The 17,713-nt window shown below is 39.3% G+C and overlaps 1 protein-coding gene across 1 annotated transcript; it reads left to right on the plus strand.

The window, feature by feature from the left end:
- Positions 1-416: 416 nt before the first annotated feature.
- Positions 417-17,425, plus strand: spef2 (sperm flagellar and cilia associated 2). The gene is made up of 37 exons (XM_088420822.1): positions 417-656; positions 1,769-1,871; positions 1,972-2,200; positions 2,300-2,455; positions 2,631-2,771; positions 3,417-3,493; positions 4,258-4,450; positions 4,607-4,795; positions 4,899-5,086; positions 5,377-5,530; positions 5,868-6,084; positions 6,185-6,258; positions 6,335-6,389; positions 6,474-6,508; positions 6,591-6,694; positions 6,769-7,010; positions 7,600-7,678; positions 7,754-7,914; positions 8,078-8,236; positions 8,992-9,125; positions 9,213-9,340; positions 9,898-10,036; positions 10,106-10,243; positions 10,619-10,741; positions 10,819-10,878; positions 10,983-11,163; positions 11,256-11,381; positions 11,707-11,845; positions 11,947-12,019; positions 12,542-12,698; positions 12,766-12,860; positions 12,999-13,181; positions 14,255-14,344; positions 14,423-14,593; positions 14,701-14,904; positions 16,154-16,276; positions 16,981-17,425. Exons 1-37 carry the CDS (start codon positions 599-601, stop codon positions 17,056-17,058), a joined length of 4,956 nt encoding a protein of 1,651 aa, XP_088276948.1. The 5' UTR covers positions 417-598; the 3' UTR covers positions 17,059-17,425.
- The last annotated feature ends 288 nt before the right edge of the window (positions 17,426-17,713 follow it).

The following is a 17,713-nucleotide window of genomic DNA, read 5'->3' on the forward strand; positions in this document are numbered from 1 at the left end:
AAAAACGTGGATTTTTTTTTCCTGAACCGATAATGTTAACACCAAGTTGAAATATTAATCATGTAAAAGATAATAAAAAAACGAAACAAAAAAATGTTGGCTAGTTGTCTGTTATTCCATCATGTGTTTATCGATTGTTGAGATATGTTGCATAGCCTCAAATAATGGCTCTAAAAATTAAAACAACAATGTTGTAGCGTTTCCATGGTGACGACAGAACGTTGTATCGTCTTCCCTCACCGTACTGTATGTTTTTTGTTTTTTTTTTCCTTTGGCAGTCATTTTGTGGCTTAAATTGACAGTGCAATCATTTAAAATAGTCAAGTGTGTTGTTACATATCTTATATTTAAAAGTGTAGTTCAACGAGCACGACGTCACGAAAACCGACGAGAAAAATGTGGCGGATTCACTGGGAAGTACAGTTTGCCGGGTAACATAGCAACACCGAGTCCGTTTGCTTGACCATCACTTAATGACGTATTTTCTCATATGGAAAATGTTTCAAATCCCCTTGGTGGTAAGAGTTCGAAACGACCGCAAGCACTGGTCGTAAACTCATCTTGGTAAATCGAAAAGACAAATGTTCCAAAGAAGAATATGTCGGACATATTGTGCAAGTGGCTCAACGAAGAGCTTCGCCTGTCAAAGGTTATCGGTACGTATGACTGAAATTAAATGTATCGAGATTTACTTGTGTGCTTACTCATTTATGTATGCTTATTGTGGCTGTTGATGGTTTTGGTGCGTCAAATTATTTTTTTTAAAAGCTTCAGATTGAGCCAAAAAATGATACATCCTGGCAGGTGGCAGTTCAACTTAGTAATGGTCGGGAATGATTTATTCAATAACTACATTTTATTTTCTGACAGCCACCTACATCTATATTTAACAAGCAGTAGTTGTAGTTTTCATTACTTCAGTTCACTTTAATTCATTCGGTGTTTCCCAACTTTTTTTGTGCCAAGGCACGTATTTTACATAAACAAAGAAAAAGTCTCATGGCTCACTGTAAAAAAGTCCCCCCAAAATTATACTTTACACCGTTTAAATAATCGCAATCCAGGGGGAGAACATTTGATTGTTCTGCTGCACTAAGGAAAATACTTAGCACAGTATTAGTATTGAGTAATTAAGTCGCTGCTTGGTGCCCCCTGACCACTAGAGGGCTCCCACAAAGCGTGAATTGTCATTCATTCATTCATTCATTCATTCATTCATTCATTTATTCATTCATTTATTCATTCATTCATTCATTCAATCAATCATTTAGAAAATGAAAATATGGCTGGAGATTCAAAATGTAACTTTATTTCATTTACATGTAGGCTCAGCAACAATATTCTGTTTCCAGGCTTTTTGTGGTTTCGTATTACATTTTCTAAAAGGATTTTGCATTTGACCCAAGTTCAATTCCAGCTCGCTTTGGCCTTCCTGCGCGGCGTTTGCATGTTTTCCCCGAGTGTGGGTTATCTCTTCCTCCCACACTCAAAAGAACATGCATGGAAGGTATAGGACACACTGAATTATCCTTAGGTGTGATTGGGTGCGTGAATGGTTGTTTATCCCACTGTGACCTGCATTTGGCTGGCAACCATTTTAGAGTGTCCCCCGCCTACTGCCTGAAGTCTGCTGGAATAGGCACCTGCAAGCCTGCAACCCTTGTGAGGAGAAGCAGCTATAGAAAATGGATGGATGGATGGATTTTGCATTTGACAACTCATGCCACTCTTTGTAATATCCATTAAATCATGTGTTTATCTTTCTCAGAACCAAAGCACTTCGCCAGGGATTTTGCCAGTGGTTACCTAATTGGAGAGGTTTTACAGAAATATCAAATGATTAATGATGTCAGTATCTTTACAAAAACTGAGTAAGTTCATTGTTTCCCCATTTTTACAACTAAATGTCAAAACTGCATGCTTTGTCTTGAATCCTTCTTTATTTTACTCTGCAAACCAATGTGCCCACAGCACCTCCACCTCCAAATTGAACAATTTCACGCGCCTCGAGCCAACTCTTCATCGGCTAGGCATCTCCTTCGACCTGGCAGCAGCTCAGGCAGTGATGCAGGAGAAGCCTGGTGCTGCCACACATCTTCTTTATCAGCTCTATGTCTCATTAGAAAAGCAGAAAAAGAGAAAGTTTGAAATCATGCAACCTGATGCCCTGCATAAAAAAGGTCGCGAAATGTTCTCTGATGTAAGTGTGATGAGATTCATCAATGTAGCACCCATTGAAACGGTGACCTCTGACAAGTAATTTAAATATGCATCCTAAATCTGTATTTGTTTCATGTAGCGTCTACATCTTGCAGTGAAGAAACATGATGCAGAGTTGAAGTTGCAGAAAGTCAATCAAGACTTAGAAAAGAGACGCCCGCAGCTTGACAAGTCAGCTCAGAAGAGAAGTCACCTCAAAGACCAGGATGAAAAAAGAGCCACGCACCTGAGAAAGGTGCGCAAGGAAAGTCATCTCAAAGTGTCCTTTATCAACACAAACATGAACTTTAAACCAGTACATGATTAAAATAAACACCTCCCCCTTCCACTTAGTAACCTTTCCGTATAGGCTTTCGAAACAAATTCATAACAATCTACATATTACTGACTTTATTCTGTATGTTGTGCAGTTTTCTCGTCCAAAGTACAGTGATGTCATGTCAAGTCAAAACCAGTCCTCTGAAGTCCAGTTGCCAAAACCTCCTCCCTACTCGTCACTGGTCAACATGAGGCGGCAGAAGCACCAGCAACGCAAAGATCAGCAGGCAGAGGTCACAATCTAATTAAAGCTAACCAGAACGCAAATACCTTTGACCACACTTGAATTTTCCTTGTGAAAACAATACTAAAAGTGGTCTTGATACAACAAAAGGAAGAAAGGGCTTGACTCCAACAACAAGTATGTTTAATCTTTCTACAGTATGTCATATATTCATATCCGATTGCACAAGAAGAGCACAGATGAATGCCTGTCTCATATCAAACATATTTAAGGGAGATTGATCAAAGAGAGATTATTATTTGTATTTTTCAAATATCATTGATGAGTTAAGTAAAAAAAAAAAAAAAAAAAAAAAGTGACAGTCTAAGTAAAAGGCAGTTTTTTCCTCTGGGGTGATAAAGCTGATGCTGTAGCACCATGAGTGAGTCTCACCATGTACGTAGCTGCTGAAGATGACTCAAGACTCAACTTGACCCCATGTTTAAACATTTGTGGTCAGAGCGCACTCACTCTCCAGCTAAAATACTTCATCTTTTGAGTCGACGTGATCTTCATTTCATTGGCTCAAATCATGTAAATTACACATGGTGTCCTGCTCAAAGTCTTGCAATTTAATTGACGTACAAAGACATGGCCATGAGTCTGTGTGAATAATATAAAAGTAACGTGCTGTGTCATACTTCCGTCCATGCAGATAGTCCAGGCTGAAATTGCAGAGTTTGAGATAAACAGGAAAAAGCTGACCACTTCAGGCTTGGCTTCTTCTCCAGGGTGTGAGAAACTTTTTCATTATACATTAATTTAACATGTTTATGTTCCTCATAACAGTCTGTGTTTTCATAGAATAGCAAAAATGCAAATAGTCCGTTTATTGCTGTATGTAAGGATTGGTGCTCCCTATATTGCAGTTTAAGGGATAAATCAAACATCTAAGATCACGAAACCATTTAGCGTCATTTCAAAATCAACTTACAATATTACTCTTAAGAATAAATGAATTACACATATTTTTTTCATTTTGTTCCTGAGCAACAATAACAAACTTCAGCGGCAAAAAAATTGACAAACATACATTTGTGTATAATGTTTTGTAGATTGTGTATTTGCAGGAAATGACATATATGCATGTAATAGTACAAATGATAATAAAATTAACAACTGAATAATTAGTAATAAAATATATTAATAATATGTATTGAAAAAAGGAGTTAAAAGACGTTCAAAAGCTGTTCTTATGTTAAAAGCTACTTGTAATTCTGCCTTGAACAACCTTGGATAAACCTAGCTCCTCCTTACCTTCTTACCTGTGTGCACATTTCCGATTAGACAATCCGCTGATTCCATCTTGTGGCAGTTTGGGGCTTTTTAGAAAAAAAGGTGAATAGGTGGATTTTTCATGGAATAACGCGGAACAGGTTCCACATAGGAAAAAGACAAATGGAACCATTTGTGGATACTAAACCTGGAGTATGCAGTGGAGTACTCATCTTGTTATAGTTGGATGTTCTTTGATTCTCTTGATTCACTCTCACTAGAAGCCTAGATGTTCCACTTGGAGCTAGCACTCAGGGTAATGGAGGTGAAAATGAGCTGACACTCCAATCCAGCAGCGCGTATATTCAGGCGATTCGCCAGAGGTTGCAGGAGAATGTTGCCGCTTCTGAGCAGAGAGAAAAGAGACGAATAAGATGCCTGGTCGAGCAGCTCAAAGCCCACGTGGCTCAAGAGGTGGGTCACTCGTAAGCTTGAATAGGTCCATTGAGACATGCACTGGGTATTGGTTAAACACACTTATGCATTTGTCAATTTGGTAATAAACTCACCACACTTTATATGTACTACTGTATGTACTCTATACTCGGTATGTGCCCTTCTCCCTTGCAGGAGAGATGGCGAGAGGAGCAGCTGGTTAGGTGTCTGACAGGCCAGACTCAACAAGAGAAACGTTTGGCAGTTCAACTACTCCAAATGCGCAAGCAGAAGGATGCTTTTCGACAGAACCGGCTGCTGATAGAACAGCAGTTTCAGCAACAGAGAGAAATGGAATTCCGAGAAGCTCTTGAAAGGGAAGCGGTGAGTGTCAAAATATGTTCACTTCACAGACATGTGCGTTTGTTGATGTCATTTCTGGCATTTTCTGACCTGCCAAAGCACTTGTGATACCTTTGGGATTCAGGCCTTGACCCGTCAGGCTCAGTTGGACCGGGCAGAGGAGATCGAATTGGAGTTGGAATTCTGCAAGAAGATGGCTGCTGAGTTTGCTCAGAACAGATCCAAGAAGCATTTTGAGAAGTGTAAGGAGATTTTGTATCAAATCATGGACTTGGCCACCAAGGTTACAGAATATCGCCTGCTCACTGGAAAGTAAGTGATAAGTTCACACCTCACATGTGGCATCGGTTTTTAGTAATCATAGCAATAAAAATCACTGCACTTACTTTAGCGCTTCCCAAGATTTACTGTATGTAGTGCAAAAATCACGAAGGGACCCACGCCAACCACATTCTAACTTTAAAAACCACTTCACATAAAGATGCTTTCGCAGTTGTTTGTATGACAATTGTAATTGTATTTCTCACAGTAGCAAACACATCAGTGGTGTGGTATACTTTGTTTCTAGATTTGCATTTAAGATAAGACTGCGTCCTTTTCAGTCTGATTCCTGCCAAGATGATGCGTGAATGGAAAGAACTGCTGTTAAATGGTCTCCCTCTTTATGAGCAACAGCGACTTCCATCGCCCGAGCCAGACCCAGTTGAACTCCAGAAAGAGGAGCTGCTCAACACACAGGATTACGAGGAATATGTTGTGAGTCAAAAACATAAATGTAACACTTATGTCGTGCCCTACTTTTGAACTCAAAGATCTAAGAGTTTTTCAATCATGAGCATTTAATAGCATCTTGACGTTGCACTTGTGACGTGGATAGATAAGCATGGCAAAGGAGAGATGCTCGAATGTTTCCAGATTTGTAAAAAAAAACTCTGGGATTTGTGTTGATATGTCGTAAACTGGGAACAAAATGTGCATTAATATTCGTGATTAGAAGTGCGCTACTTTGATCCATGTGGACTCGGATGGTACGTAAGACAAGGGAGCCCTGAGATTCAACTTAATTTTGTTGTTACTGTTTGGTGTGTGTCAGAATATGGTGGGAGAATGGACATGGACAGAGGAGGCCGGGGAGGCCAGTTCACCAGTTGTGCCAAGTCCCAACAATATTCTCAGACACATGATCTTGAGAATGAGGACCTTGATCCCGTTAATGAGCCCATCAGCAGTTCCTGGCTACAGGCTCAAGGCATGCGTCCTGGGCAAGTTCTGCTCCGGCAAGACCACCTGTTTGAAGAGGATTGCTCAAGGTACATGATGTCAATGAATCAAGCGTGACTCGTACACACACGAACAAGCCTTGTTTTTTTGAGGTCTTACCTTCTAAGTAAGCCTGTTGTCTTCTTGTAGAGCTCAAAATATGTGTCATATCAGTGGACAGGCTTGTAGAAGAGGCACTGAACGCTCACCGAAGTAGAGAGAAGGTGAGTCAAGAATCACCTCTCAGACCATTCTGGAGGTTAGCAACTCACCTGTAACCATTTTAAATCATATGTGCAGATCAAAGAAGAAAGTGAAGAACGTGAGAAAGAACTTGCCCCAATTATGAATACAGGTGTGTTAAACTTGTTAGTACAATTGTACCCCTAATCCTGTGATCTATAACTGCAGTTTCTCATTGATATCTTTCGTTGTTCAGATGTGCGCGGTAAAGACGAACAATCAGGCATGGATGTAAGAAGCAATTGCTGAAAAATGTCACACAAAGCAAAATTCAAGTCAGCCATCCCAAGCGCCCTCTTTGTTTTCATACCAGTTGTCGATCCGTGCAATGCTGGGAGCAGCTGCTGCTGAGAAGCTAAGCAAAGGTGGCGTCACCCCTGATGAGTTATTGGTGGACATTGTGGTAGAGGCTGTCAGGTATCATGAATAAAAAATGCACATGAAGAATTAGTAGACACTCAATGTAGAAATATTTGCAATCTTGTGAGCAGCCAGATTCCATTAGAGTCCGGTTGGATCCTAGATGGCTTTCCGGTCAACATAGATCAGGCCCATCTACTTGAGAAAGCCATGGCCTCTCTTGACGCGGGGTGTGAAGTAGTGAGCAGAAAGGTAGATCTCGCCATTGATCCGATTCCTCCACTGCCCCCGCCTCCGCTGCCTGCACTGGACTTGGCTATACTGCTGGATATTCCTGATCAGTGTGTTGCCAAGCGGGCGATCAGTGTCTCTGGTACGTTTTGAATAAGTTGTGAAGGGGTCTGAATACTTTGACAAAATACAGTACTGTGCATAGTTTTTAGTGCTTTGCTATTTTTGCTATTGTAATAATTCTTTTCATTCTATTGTTTTGATTTTGTGAACGATGAAATAACAAGACCCAAACCGAAAATAATTTCGCCAAATTTAATTAAGGTGTCGAATTAGGCCTGGAAGAACCCACTCCATGTGATTTCTGCTGAAGCTTTAGATGATGATATTCATTAATGCAATTGTCCACTCACCCATAATCATGATGGCACACTGCAACACTTTGTTCAGCTTCCATGAACCAGGAAGTAGTAGTTTACTGCCACAAACAGATGGACAAACAAAGTCAACGTGACTAACAAATGTTTTTTCACTTGACCATTAAACCAGTCTGGCTCTGGAATAAGCTGTGTGAATTGTAGTTATGTGTGGTTAGCAGATGGTAATTCGCGTGTTGCCTGTGTGCAGTACTGTATCGGCATATTTTTTCAAATCAATAGAACAACAAATAAAGTAAAAAAACAAATACAACTGGATTTCATTTAATTATCCGACATTACTTTCACATAAAGATGGAGGCAAACAATCGCCTGTTGCTAGAGCGTCCCCACACAGAACCAAGCGATTGTTTGCGGCACAGATTCCACACAGGTAATAACATTTAATGAACTTTTTGACTGGCTGTCACCTTGCATCCCCAGTCCAACAACAATTTTCCTCGTTTAGGATCGCATCTTTTCAGGATAAATGGGTCAAGCTTCAAGAATGGTGTGAAAACAGTGGCAGGAAAAGTATTTTGATTCGTGTGAATGCAGATGTACCAATGGAGGAGCTTTACATAAACATGAAAAATATCCTGGAGAAAGCTTTAGTGCAAAAACAGGAAGGTAACAGGAAGTGAATGCAATATATATATATATATATATATATATATATATATATATATATATATATATATATATATATATATATATATATATATATATATATATATATATATATATATATATATATAATTCATTTGATATGTTTTTCAATTTGCTGCACCAGCTCCTTGGCTGTATCTTGCTGAGGAAGTTGCATTGGACACCTCAGTATCACCTACAGTTTCTCCCCCTCCTGCGCCGGCCGTCACAAATGAAGATGTCGTACTTGAAGAATCCCAATTGAGCGTTATGGAGGAAAACTCCAACTCAGACACCCTAACAGGTACAAGACTCATATTTGTAATGCGTGAAAACAGATGTGAAATGTACTGGATGCAAAATGTATATTGAGAACATACAATTGACTTTCAATTCAATTCCTACTGGGAACTGACATTTTTAGAGGATAACTTGAAATTATCCATTGTGTATTTTATTAGCTGTAGCATGGTATTGCCCAAGAGCTCCCACATGCACACTGGGGTATGGATTGATATAACTCGGAAAACACCCAGATTTTAACGAGGATAAAGTCATCATCTTAAGTATTACACAAGGAAATGTTGTTGTTTGTTTTTTACCTCTTGAGATGAGTAATCTCATTTTCAAGAGGATCCAACATACAAATTCAATAAACATAACACAAACAATATCTCACCCCTGAACCCAAACAGAGCAACAGATGTCAGCTATAAAATAAATCAATATATCAAAACTGAATTGCCTGCGTGAGTAAAATCAAGGATATCTGAACATAGGTCACACATGCACATGCTGTAACATCCATATAAAATAAAGAAATGTCACTAATTTCAATTCAATTCAAACAAGCCCGGGAACAGTAAGACGGCTTGAATTCAAGGTTAGGGTTAGTCTTGAGTTTGGATTTGAAAGACACTAAAAGTTGCGACAGTCTGGTGGCAAAGAGCTCCAGATCTGGGGAACAGAGTGGCTGAAAGCCCTTTTTACGTCAAAGTGTAGTTGAGTGGCACCTATTGTAAGAGTCACAGGAGTATAACAGACCTTTCTAAACTGTAGATCCAACAAGCAAGGCAAGCAAGAGTACAGCTGACTCAGTGCCTGATGAGGACTTGGAAGAGGGCTCACCTATTTCTTCTTCACCCCGCCCGGGTTCTATTGGTTGGGTCTACGTGGACGAGCCAATGTCCTCAGTGAGAACCAATTTATGTTATTAGAGCAATATAGAAAAATCCTCTTCCTACCACCTAAACTTTTGCTCTCTCCATGCTACCCTTTAGGATAAAGCGGAGTATCTATGCCAACAGTGGGACACAGTATGCGATTCTTATGTGAGCTGCATCAAGGGTGTGATGCAGGAGCTCCGTTTAGAACGCTCTGTTATTGACCAACACTTGTATGATGTCAGGTAAATGACCTTTGAAAGTGTGCTTTAACGGAACATATTAATGGAGAGGTTCTCAAAGTGTGGTCGGAAAACCACACCAAGAAAATGTACAAGTAAAACATGAAATAAGATACAACATTTTGGAAAGACCCTTATATTTCATACATTTTATTTGCTTTTCAATTTTAGTATATTTTTAAGTACTTGTCAGTTGCATTTAACCTATTACAGTACAGTACATTGAAAATGAAATGTCAGATTTTACTCTTATTCACAATTTTTATTGAATCAGTTTTCAGGTGCAGTTGTTTTCCTTTCCCATATTTAAGTGCAGCAAAGTGCATTATGTTTCGGTAGCTGACACAATATAACTTTGGTGAATAAAATCACTTCCTTCCTTTTTAATGGTTACTGAGACCTACTTTTTAAAACGATATACATTTATTTTAATGTTGGTCATACTGGTGGTACTTGGAGAACTACAGTAAGTAGTTTGAGGTGGTATTGGGTGGAAAAGGTTTACCCCTTTTCTCCCCAATTGTATTCCATTCATTCCAAACCTTGCGACACTTCTCCAGAGAGGAGTTCAAGCAATACCTGGAGCGACCAGACCTGAAGCAGGAATTAGTATCTCAGTGGCAGAAGGACTACAACAGCATACCTGATGACCTGAGAAATAATGAGGAGACAAAAGCAGAGTTAAATCATCGCTTGGATGTAAGCAAATAAGACTCAACGTAGAAGTGCCTCAAGAGCAGAAACTGAGGCGTTGTGTTTGGCGCATAGGACCTGCGGGAGCATTTGTGGGACATTGTCGACACACACAAGGAGGATGATGAGGCACAACGGGCTGTGTTCATACATGAAAAATGGTTGGAGGATCACACAACTATCCTAATCAACCATCATTTAAGACTCATACAGGTAACACTCTAAACCTGAATATCAAGTTGGACAGCTGTTTGCTTCCATTCCATGCGGGAAATGACTGCGGATTTAAGAATTAAGTTGCCTACATTTTCTTTTTTTCTAAGGATACGTAACAAATTGTGTGTGCATGCAGTACTGTATATGCAGTCATTTTTGTTCCAAGTCGAAACTATTAGAGCGAAAGCAAACAAAACACATTTGTTATTTTGTTCCCTTTCTCATTGAGATCGGGAACCGGATCGATAAGCTCTAAGGACAATGTAGTCGGAATCATTAAATTCTTATCAAGTTACCTCGCCTGTCATTTTATTTATTTATTTATTTATTTGCTTAACTAAACTTAAAAAAAATAATCTTTGCTTTACATAGGTGGAAATGAGCCGCTTTCAGAGCACACGCAATATTTTGAGGGACTACTATCTAAATGCAGTTCAACAGGATCACCTTGAACCTATTCCCCTCCTTGACATAGAGGATTTAGAAGAAGAAGAGGTATTTCTTTGTGGTCCGATTTCCTGTATTTTTCAATTGAATATTTGTGATGAGGATGCACAGTTGTTTTTATCCAGGTACTTCGTGAGATCTTTATCGCCAAACACGAGGATGCCCTTGCAGCCATAAGTAAACTGGTAATGCCGTTTGTGTAACATAGGATCTTAAACATGTACATTATATTTGGATCATGTACTGTAAATGAAAGGTATGTTTTGAACAATGACTTGTTTGTGTGCAGGTGTCAACAGAACCACAGCAGGTGGACCTGAAAACACAAGACACAGAGAAAATTCAAGAGAAGGAAAAAGCCCAGGAGAAGGAGAAAGAGAAGGAAAAGGAAAAAGAGAAGGAAAAGGAGAAAGAAAAAGAAAAGGAGAATGCAAACAAAAAGAATAAAGACAAAGATAAAAAACAAAAAGGTGTGCCCAAAAAGACAGGATTAGATTAGTGCGAAAGCTCATTTTCGACAATACTATATTTTCATATTATATACTTTACATCGTGTGTTCAGGTTCTCCATCTCCCCCGCCTACACCCACCCCAGCACCACCTGTGGAGATTGAGAGGACTCCTGTAGTCATTAAAAATGCCAAACAGCAACTAGTCAGGGAATACACCGCTGCGTTGAACCATGAAGGTACAGTATGTTCACATGACATTTCTTTAAGGCTGATCTTATAATATTTACACATGAAGGACCATATCAGAAATGCTTTCAAACCATTATGATGATTTTTGAAACATGCCATTTATTCAGACAGGCAAATCTTTACAAACATGACCTGTATCTTGGTAAGCAATTCACAGACTCAGTCTGAAGATGTTCTAACTAATTAACTAACTAACTAACTAAACTTAATATCATGTACACAATGATTTGGATGGGAACATTTTCGTCTTTAAAACCAGCATTCTGTGTTCCTGTTGGTGTGCTTGTATGCGTGTGCGTGTGTGTGTTCCAGAGAGAGCAACAATTGCACGAGTTAGCCTGGTGAAGGGACATGGGCTGATATTGGTGGACTCTTTGCAAAGCAGAGCAGAACAAATCTTTAGTGACATGCAAGACAGCTTAGAAGCACATTATGTCGCACAAATGAAGAGGTCATTGACTCTTTTTCACAATGCCATCACAGTTTGTTACTTGGTATGTTAATAAAAATAAACATGCTGATAAACATGAGGCATTAACATCTTTTTTTTAGTATTGACCAACTGACAGAAGTGGTGCGTCATTTCATAGAGACTGCGGCGAAGCTTCGGAACGAGTTGGTGCTGGTAAGTAACAATTTGTTGTATGTGTTTTTTTTAATATATATCTTTCAGAGTATCTTTGCATCATACATTAACTCCACAGTACATCCGGGACCTAGCCGTGACATAAATGGCGACACAAAATGAAAGAATGACATTTTGTTTCTAATATTACACCTACAGTTCTTGCTAACTCTCCCTACGTATGTGGGAGATTCCCAAGTGTCAATCCCCTCTCTTGAATCCCCCAACCGACGTTTTGAACGTTGTGTGCCAGTGCATGCAAGCCCCAGCCCCCAGCCCATCGACAAGCAAATCTTTCGATATTTCACAACCAAAGGTTGGCAATTATGATTACCGTACGGTATGATCCCGTGTGGCCTCACCGATTCTGATAAATAGACCTAGACCTCATTGAAAAAATTATTTGTGCACCTTTAGGGTTTGTATTTTTGTACCCTTGTTTGAAAGAATGACATTAACTGGTACTTCGTGGTGAATAACAATTGTGGGTTTTTAATATACTTCATAATTTCTTGGTTTAAGGACAAAATTGATTTCTATTTGAACGGAGACTCCCAGTTGATTGCAAGTTCACCTACTCAAATGAGTCTTCATGCATCAGAGAATGTACCAACCTCGATGCTGACCATTCTTCAGTTGGACTCGCTCTACCACTGTCTTTGCAATGAGGCTCCAACTGGTAAACAAATGAAGTATCTTTGCTGTCTGTCCATCTTTTCTATAATCATTCCTCTCTCAATTTTCAGGTGTCATGTCCAGTTCTGAATTCTTCCATCTGATTAGGGACATCCTCCCTTTCAACACTCTGCCTGAACCTTGGGAGAACATGACCGAAACACAGGTATGTTCACCTCTTCTGAATATGCTCTCATTAGATTATGTACCTAATATTGGGAACATTTTTTTTGACGAGTCAATTCAGATTTTATGATATCAAATCATGTGTGTCATTACAATACATTTCCTTTTTTGTTTGTAGTTGAACGAGATCATTTCTCTGCTCGCTGATGGATACAAACAGATAGACTGGCGTCGATTTCTTCTCAGTGCTGCCATTCCGTGGCCATTTCCCTCTTTGACACAACTGCTTCTTGTTCGCAAGAGTTTCAAGGAAGCAGACACCGATGACACAGGCTACATAAGTGAGGAGCAGTATCTGCAGGTTAGCTTCTGCAACAGGCATGAAGCCCCCTATCTTCTTAAGTGTTGCCTCTATTTCTGTGTACTTGTTTATTCTGACTGAGCCCGCGTGAGTGAGTGTTGAATCCAGTGTTTTCTAACCTTTCTTTTGCCAAAACACATATCGAAAAAAAGCAGCAGTTTGGGAGGCAGTAAACAATTCTTCAACCTGTTTATTTTGCCACTCCCAATTGAAGCTTATTGTCAAACATCATTGAAAAGATTTCCCTATTGTGTATCTAAAACATGTTCATAACATTGCCTTAAATTCCCCTAGCTAATTGCTAACGCCAACTCATGGAAGGTCTAAATAATAGCATCTAATCGGTGGTGTTATAACACTTCTAATCATTGGATTTTTGAACACAAATAGCGCAGCAACACATGTAGAAAGACTCAGGCATATATATTTTTATCTGTGAAAAGTGACTAATATTACTGCAGCTGGGTGAGTTACTTACACGACAATAGTTACAAAACTCTTCTTTGTATATGTCCACAAATTTTGTATTCTTCTACCGACTAGTGGTCAAACTTTGCACACCAGAAAGTGCTTGTTCATGATGCACAACCTTTACATTCTTTTTATTGAATGCCATTATTATAATTTTATACAATTATATTTCTGTTCATATTAGTAGATTATTATAAAGTACAATATTAGTGCTATGTTCCTGTAAAATAAAAACACACATTGCTAAATGTTGCTGGATTCATGGTACGTAGGCTGTAAGGACGTTTTGATGAAAGTCAATGGGGGAAAATGATTGGAGATGAGGTTTTTAGTTATTATTGTGGTCACGTCAGGACCCATTGTTTTTTAAAGCACAAAGCTATCATTCTGTTATATAAATGGCAATAGGTTAATTAGACCTCCTGTCATCTTCTGGAAGAGCATTTAATGGCTCTGCCAGTCCTACATTGCTTGCATCAAGAGATCAACGATCATTTGTGTAGTAAATGGATCATTTTTGTGAAGATTAAGTGAATTTCAAATCCTTTCTTGTGACATGGATGTGGTTTGGAATCACTGGTCTATGTCTTTCCTCACACCAGACTGAGTTGTGGTTTCCCAGTGAGAGTGAGCAGTTTGTCTTCGAGGACTCCTTTGACTCTCTAAATACCCGTCGAGCTAACCTACGCAAGGTAAAGTGTCAGCAAGGCTGTAATGGCATACATATATTTATGACAGTGACATTTTTTTTCCATGTTTTTCCTACATAGTTTTTTTTCCAGCTGTTTTCTGATCACTCTACTACACCACCTCAGTTGGACTATATGACCATGCTGCTGTGCTTTGCTGCTGATCCTGATCCCAAGCAGGGCTTCATTAGAGCACTGAGTGTAATGACGGGACATCATCTCCAGTACCCCACGTCAATTCCTCTTGACACAGTGAGTTTATTTACACGCAAGGTCAAAACAGCAATTATCAGCAAAAGGCATGCTCTACAACATAGCCACATCTTGTCAGAGGATTCTCTAACACGCTGCGTACACAGACAGAAAGCATCTTAGGGGAGCCCACAGTGCCCATGGCCTTAGAACCAGAAGAAAAGCGCAAGGAGGAAGAGGAGTGTGGAGTGGGTAGCAGACAGACAGTGTCAATACCAGCTCTCCTTTCCGTCGTGGGCCCAGAAGTGGTAAAGATGAAAGGTGGCGTCAATCCTCCTTCTGGCTGCTTGAGCCATGAGGAAAACATCGAGGTATGGTGGGACCAAAGTAATAATGTTTGCTTCTTCTTCTCGCAAAAGTTAGATCAAGGTATCTTTCATATGGAGCAACATTTGGGTTTAGATATACCAGGGAGGATGCAGAATTAGCTGAAATGGTAGATTTCTGAATGTGGATTTATCCATACAAAGCCTTTGCCATTTCAAGCAATCCCTAAAAAAACAATATGATTTAATGAAGAAGCCTTACAGTCAACTCAAGTGTAAATGAGAGACTTAAAGAAATGTTCATGTTTTTTGCGTAGTCATATTGCACTTTGGTCATTTGGCTGCTTAAGAATCTTCGAGTGTTCTTTTATACCATCACAAGCAGCCTCAAATTTGATACTCTAAAATTCTCTTATGCCTCCATGATAGGCATGACCATTCCACAAAACAGCACACAAAAAATGACATTATTATTCCTGGATTTAGAACTTGTGCAATGCAAAAAACAATGTCACATAGAGCAGCTACTCACTGGAACAAGCTACCATGTACTCTTAAAGCTAAAAATATTAAATGCTATCAAATCAGTCTCAAAGTTGACCTAATGAAAACCGTTTTAGGTTTTTAGATTTTGTTGCTCTGTCATCATTGAGCATTTTTAAATGTTTGCAGCCTACATTGTTGAGTTTTATTTGTATGTATATGACTCTTTGTTGCTAATCAACATTGTCTTTTGTTTTTTTCATTTATCATTTTGTCATATGTATTTTGTATTTTTGATTAATGAACCCCAGGAAGACTAGTTACTGCCTCTGTATCAACTAATAGTCATCCACACAAACACTTAAACAAATATTCAGAAAGAGATTGTAATTCTGAGTGCAAATTTAACCTGGTAGATGTGGTCATGGTCTTCTAAAACCGCTCAAATCCTTAAAGGTTTTGCAATGACATAGCTGCATCTGCAAAAACAACAATGCAACAATGTTTTCCATATAAACGTTGTGGGTCATTGAGATATTTCTTCCATCCAACGGACTTATTGATTCCCATTTTATTTTACTACGGTCACATAAGTGATGCCCTTTTGCTTTGAGATTGACGATGACGTTCAATGTATTTTGCTTGTCACAAATGTTTTTGCACTTGGTGCTGCTACGCTTTGTAGCCCTATTGATGATGACTTTTTAAATAGATTGTTTGCGAAAATTGTTTGCCTTGACTAATATCTACCCTTTCCAAAGAATATGTCAATAAATAGTACTAATGGTATCACTACCTTTCTACACTGTAGCACCTGATGCAGATATTCGCAGAGCTGGGCTACACTCCAGAAGATTCTATTCCCTTCACGGTCCTCTCGGAGCATCCTTCCTTTCATAACCTGATAGAGATCACTGACCACCATCTCTTTGTCGTAAGTCAAAACTCTTCTTCTTCTTTTTTTTTTAATCTGAAGATAATTTCCTATGCAGAAAAATTCTCAAACATTGTTTTACATCGCAATGCACGTGATCGTCATAACTCGGGAGTCGTCAGCTTTCGCCACTCTGAGATTTTTAGTCGTACATATTGAAAAGGTCTCAATTTTGGACCATATTATTTGGGAAAACAAATCATAGCACTCCTCAAAAAACTAGATCATCTAAATAAATCTGGCCTTTGTCATCTTTGGTTAGAAACGGGCAAAATTGGCGCTACCCTCAATTTGTTCCAGGCCTTCTTAACTCGGGCAAAGAGGTTCCAATGCAGTTTCAAGCAATGACTTCACAATAATTCTCCCTATTGGACATGCGTGCATATTGCTGTCTAGTGCTATGGGACTAATTTACTTACATGTTGAAGAGATTTTTTTTTTTTGGAGGGGGTTGGGTAGACTTTGGTGACGCAAGTGATGACGGAAATGTTAAAAGTGATGATGTAAGCGCCCTTACCGTTTGGCTGACGGACCGAGAGACTGACGATTAAAGTTTGGGTAAATTTAAAAAAAAACACGGACCGCGACGATGAAAGGGGATCCACGTACCGATGTGACTGTGAATTACAGACCAAAAAAAAAAAAAAAAAGTAAAATACCCACTTTTGCTTAAATTTCACTTTTTCAAACACTTTTTTTTTCAGAACATTCATAATGTGCTGCAGGCCCATCAGCCACAGGCCCATCAGCCACAGGGAGAGGCTCAACTGTCTCCTGATTGATGACACATCATCGACCTTCCTTAGTCAGAATTGAATTCAACTTTTAGGAGAGAATAAACTAGATTTCAAAACCATCTCAATTCCTGCCTAGTGACTCCAGCGTTGAGCGAGTTAAACATTGTACAGTTTCAACGGGTAGACTTGATTTAAGTGACAAGGCAATCTGGCTGAAAACATCAGTCATGATGGGACTGACCTCTCTGACTCTGCATTCTTTTTCTCAAGCTCTCCAGCAGTTTTTCTGATTCACTTGTTTTTCTAATGACCTCTCTGACACAGAGGAGCATCGGTTTGCGTCCACAATGAGTGCATTGTCCAGGATAACCTACATGTCAAGCCTCACTTGCCAGCAGCGACCTTCCGGAGCACCCGCAACCCTATTGTAGCTCATTTAGCTGGGATTCGCCGTCCTCCCTACTGCTGCGCCCTGTCCAATCAATCCCGTAATCAGCAAAACAAACATTTCATTAATACATTATTTTTAAATGATTATTAGCTAACAAATGATATTTTGGAGAAAAACAAATAATAAAGAGTAGGCGAAGTGAGTTAACACTGAATTATAATTGTGTTGCCTTTAGTTAATGTTCCTATTTATCCAATTTGATTGAAGACCTGCTTTGGGGGACCCTGAGCCCCCCTTTTTCCACCGCCC

This window comes from Hippichthys cyanospilos, chromosome 1 (assembly GCF_059441005.1).
Source record: "Hippichthys cyanospilos isolate Australia breed blue-spotted pipefish chromosome 1, RoL_Hcya_1.0, whole genome shotgun sequence".
Lineage (NCBI taxonomy): Eukaryota > Metazoa > Chordata > Actinopteri > Syngnathiformes > Syngnathidae > Hippichthys > Hippichthys cyanospilos.

Excerpts from the sequence above, each read along its gene's own strand:
- spef2 (XM_088420822.1), top strand. The coding sequence starts at position 599 with ATGTCGGACATATTGTGCAAGTGGCTCAACGAAGAGCTTCGCCTGTCA. Across the intron at positions 657-1,768 it reads TCGCCTGTCAAAGGTTATCG|AACCAAAGCACTTCGCCAGG; the intron begins GTACGTATGACT and ends TATCTTTCTCAG. Across the intron at positions 12,020-12,541 it reads TTCGGAACGAGTTGGTGCTG|GACAAAATTGATTTCTATTT; the intron begins GTAAGTAACAAT and ends TCTTGGTTTAAG.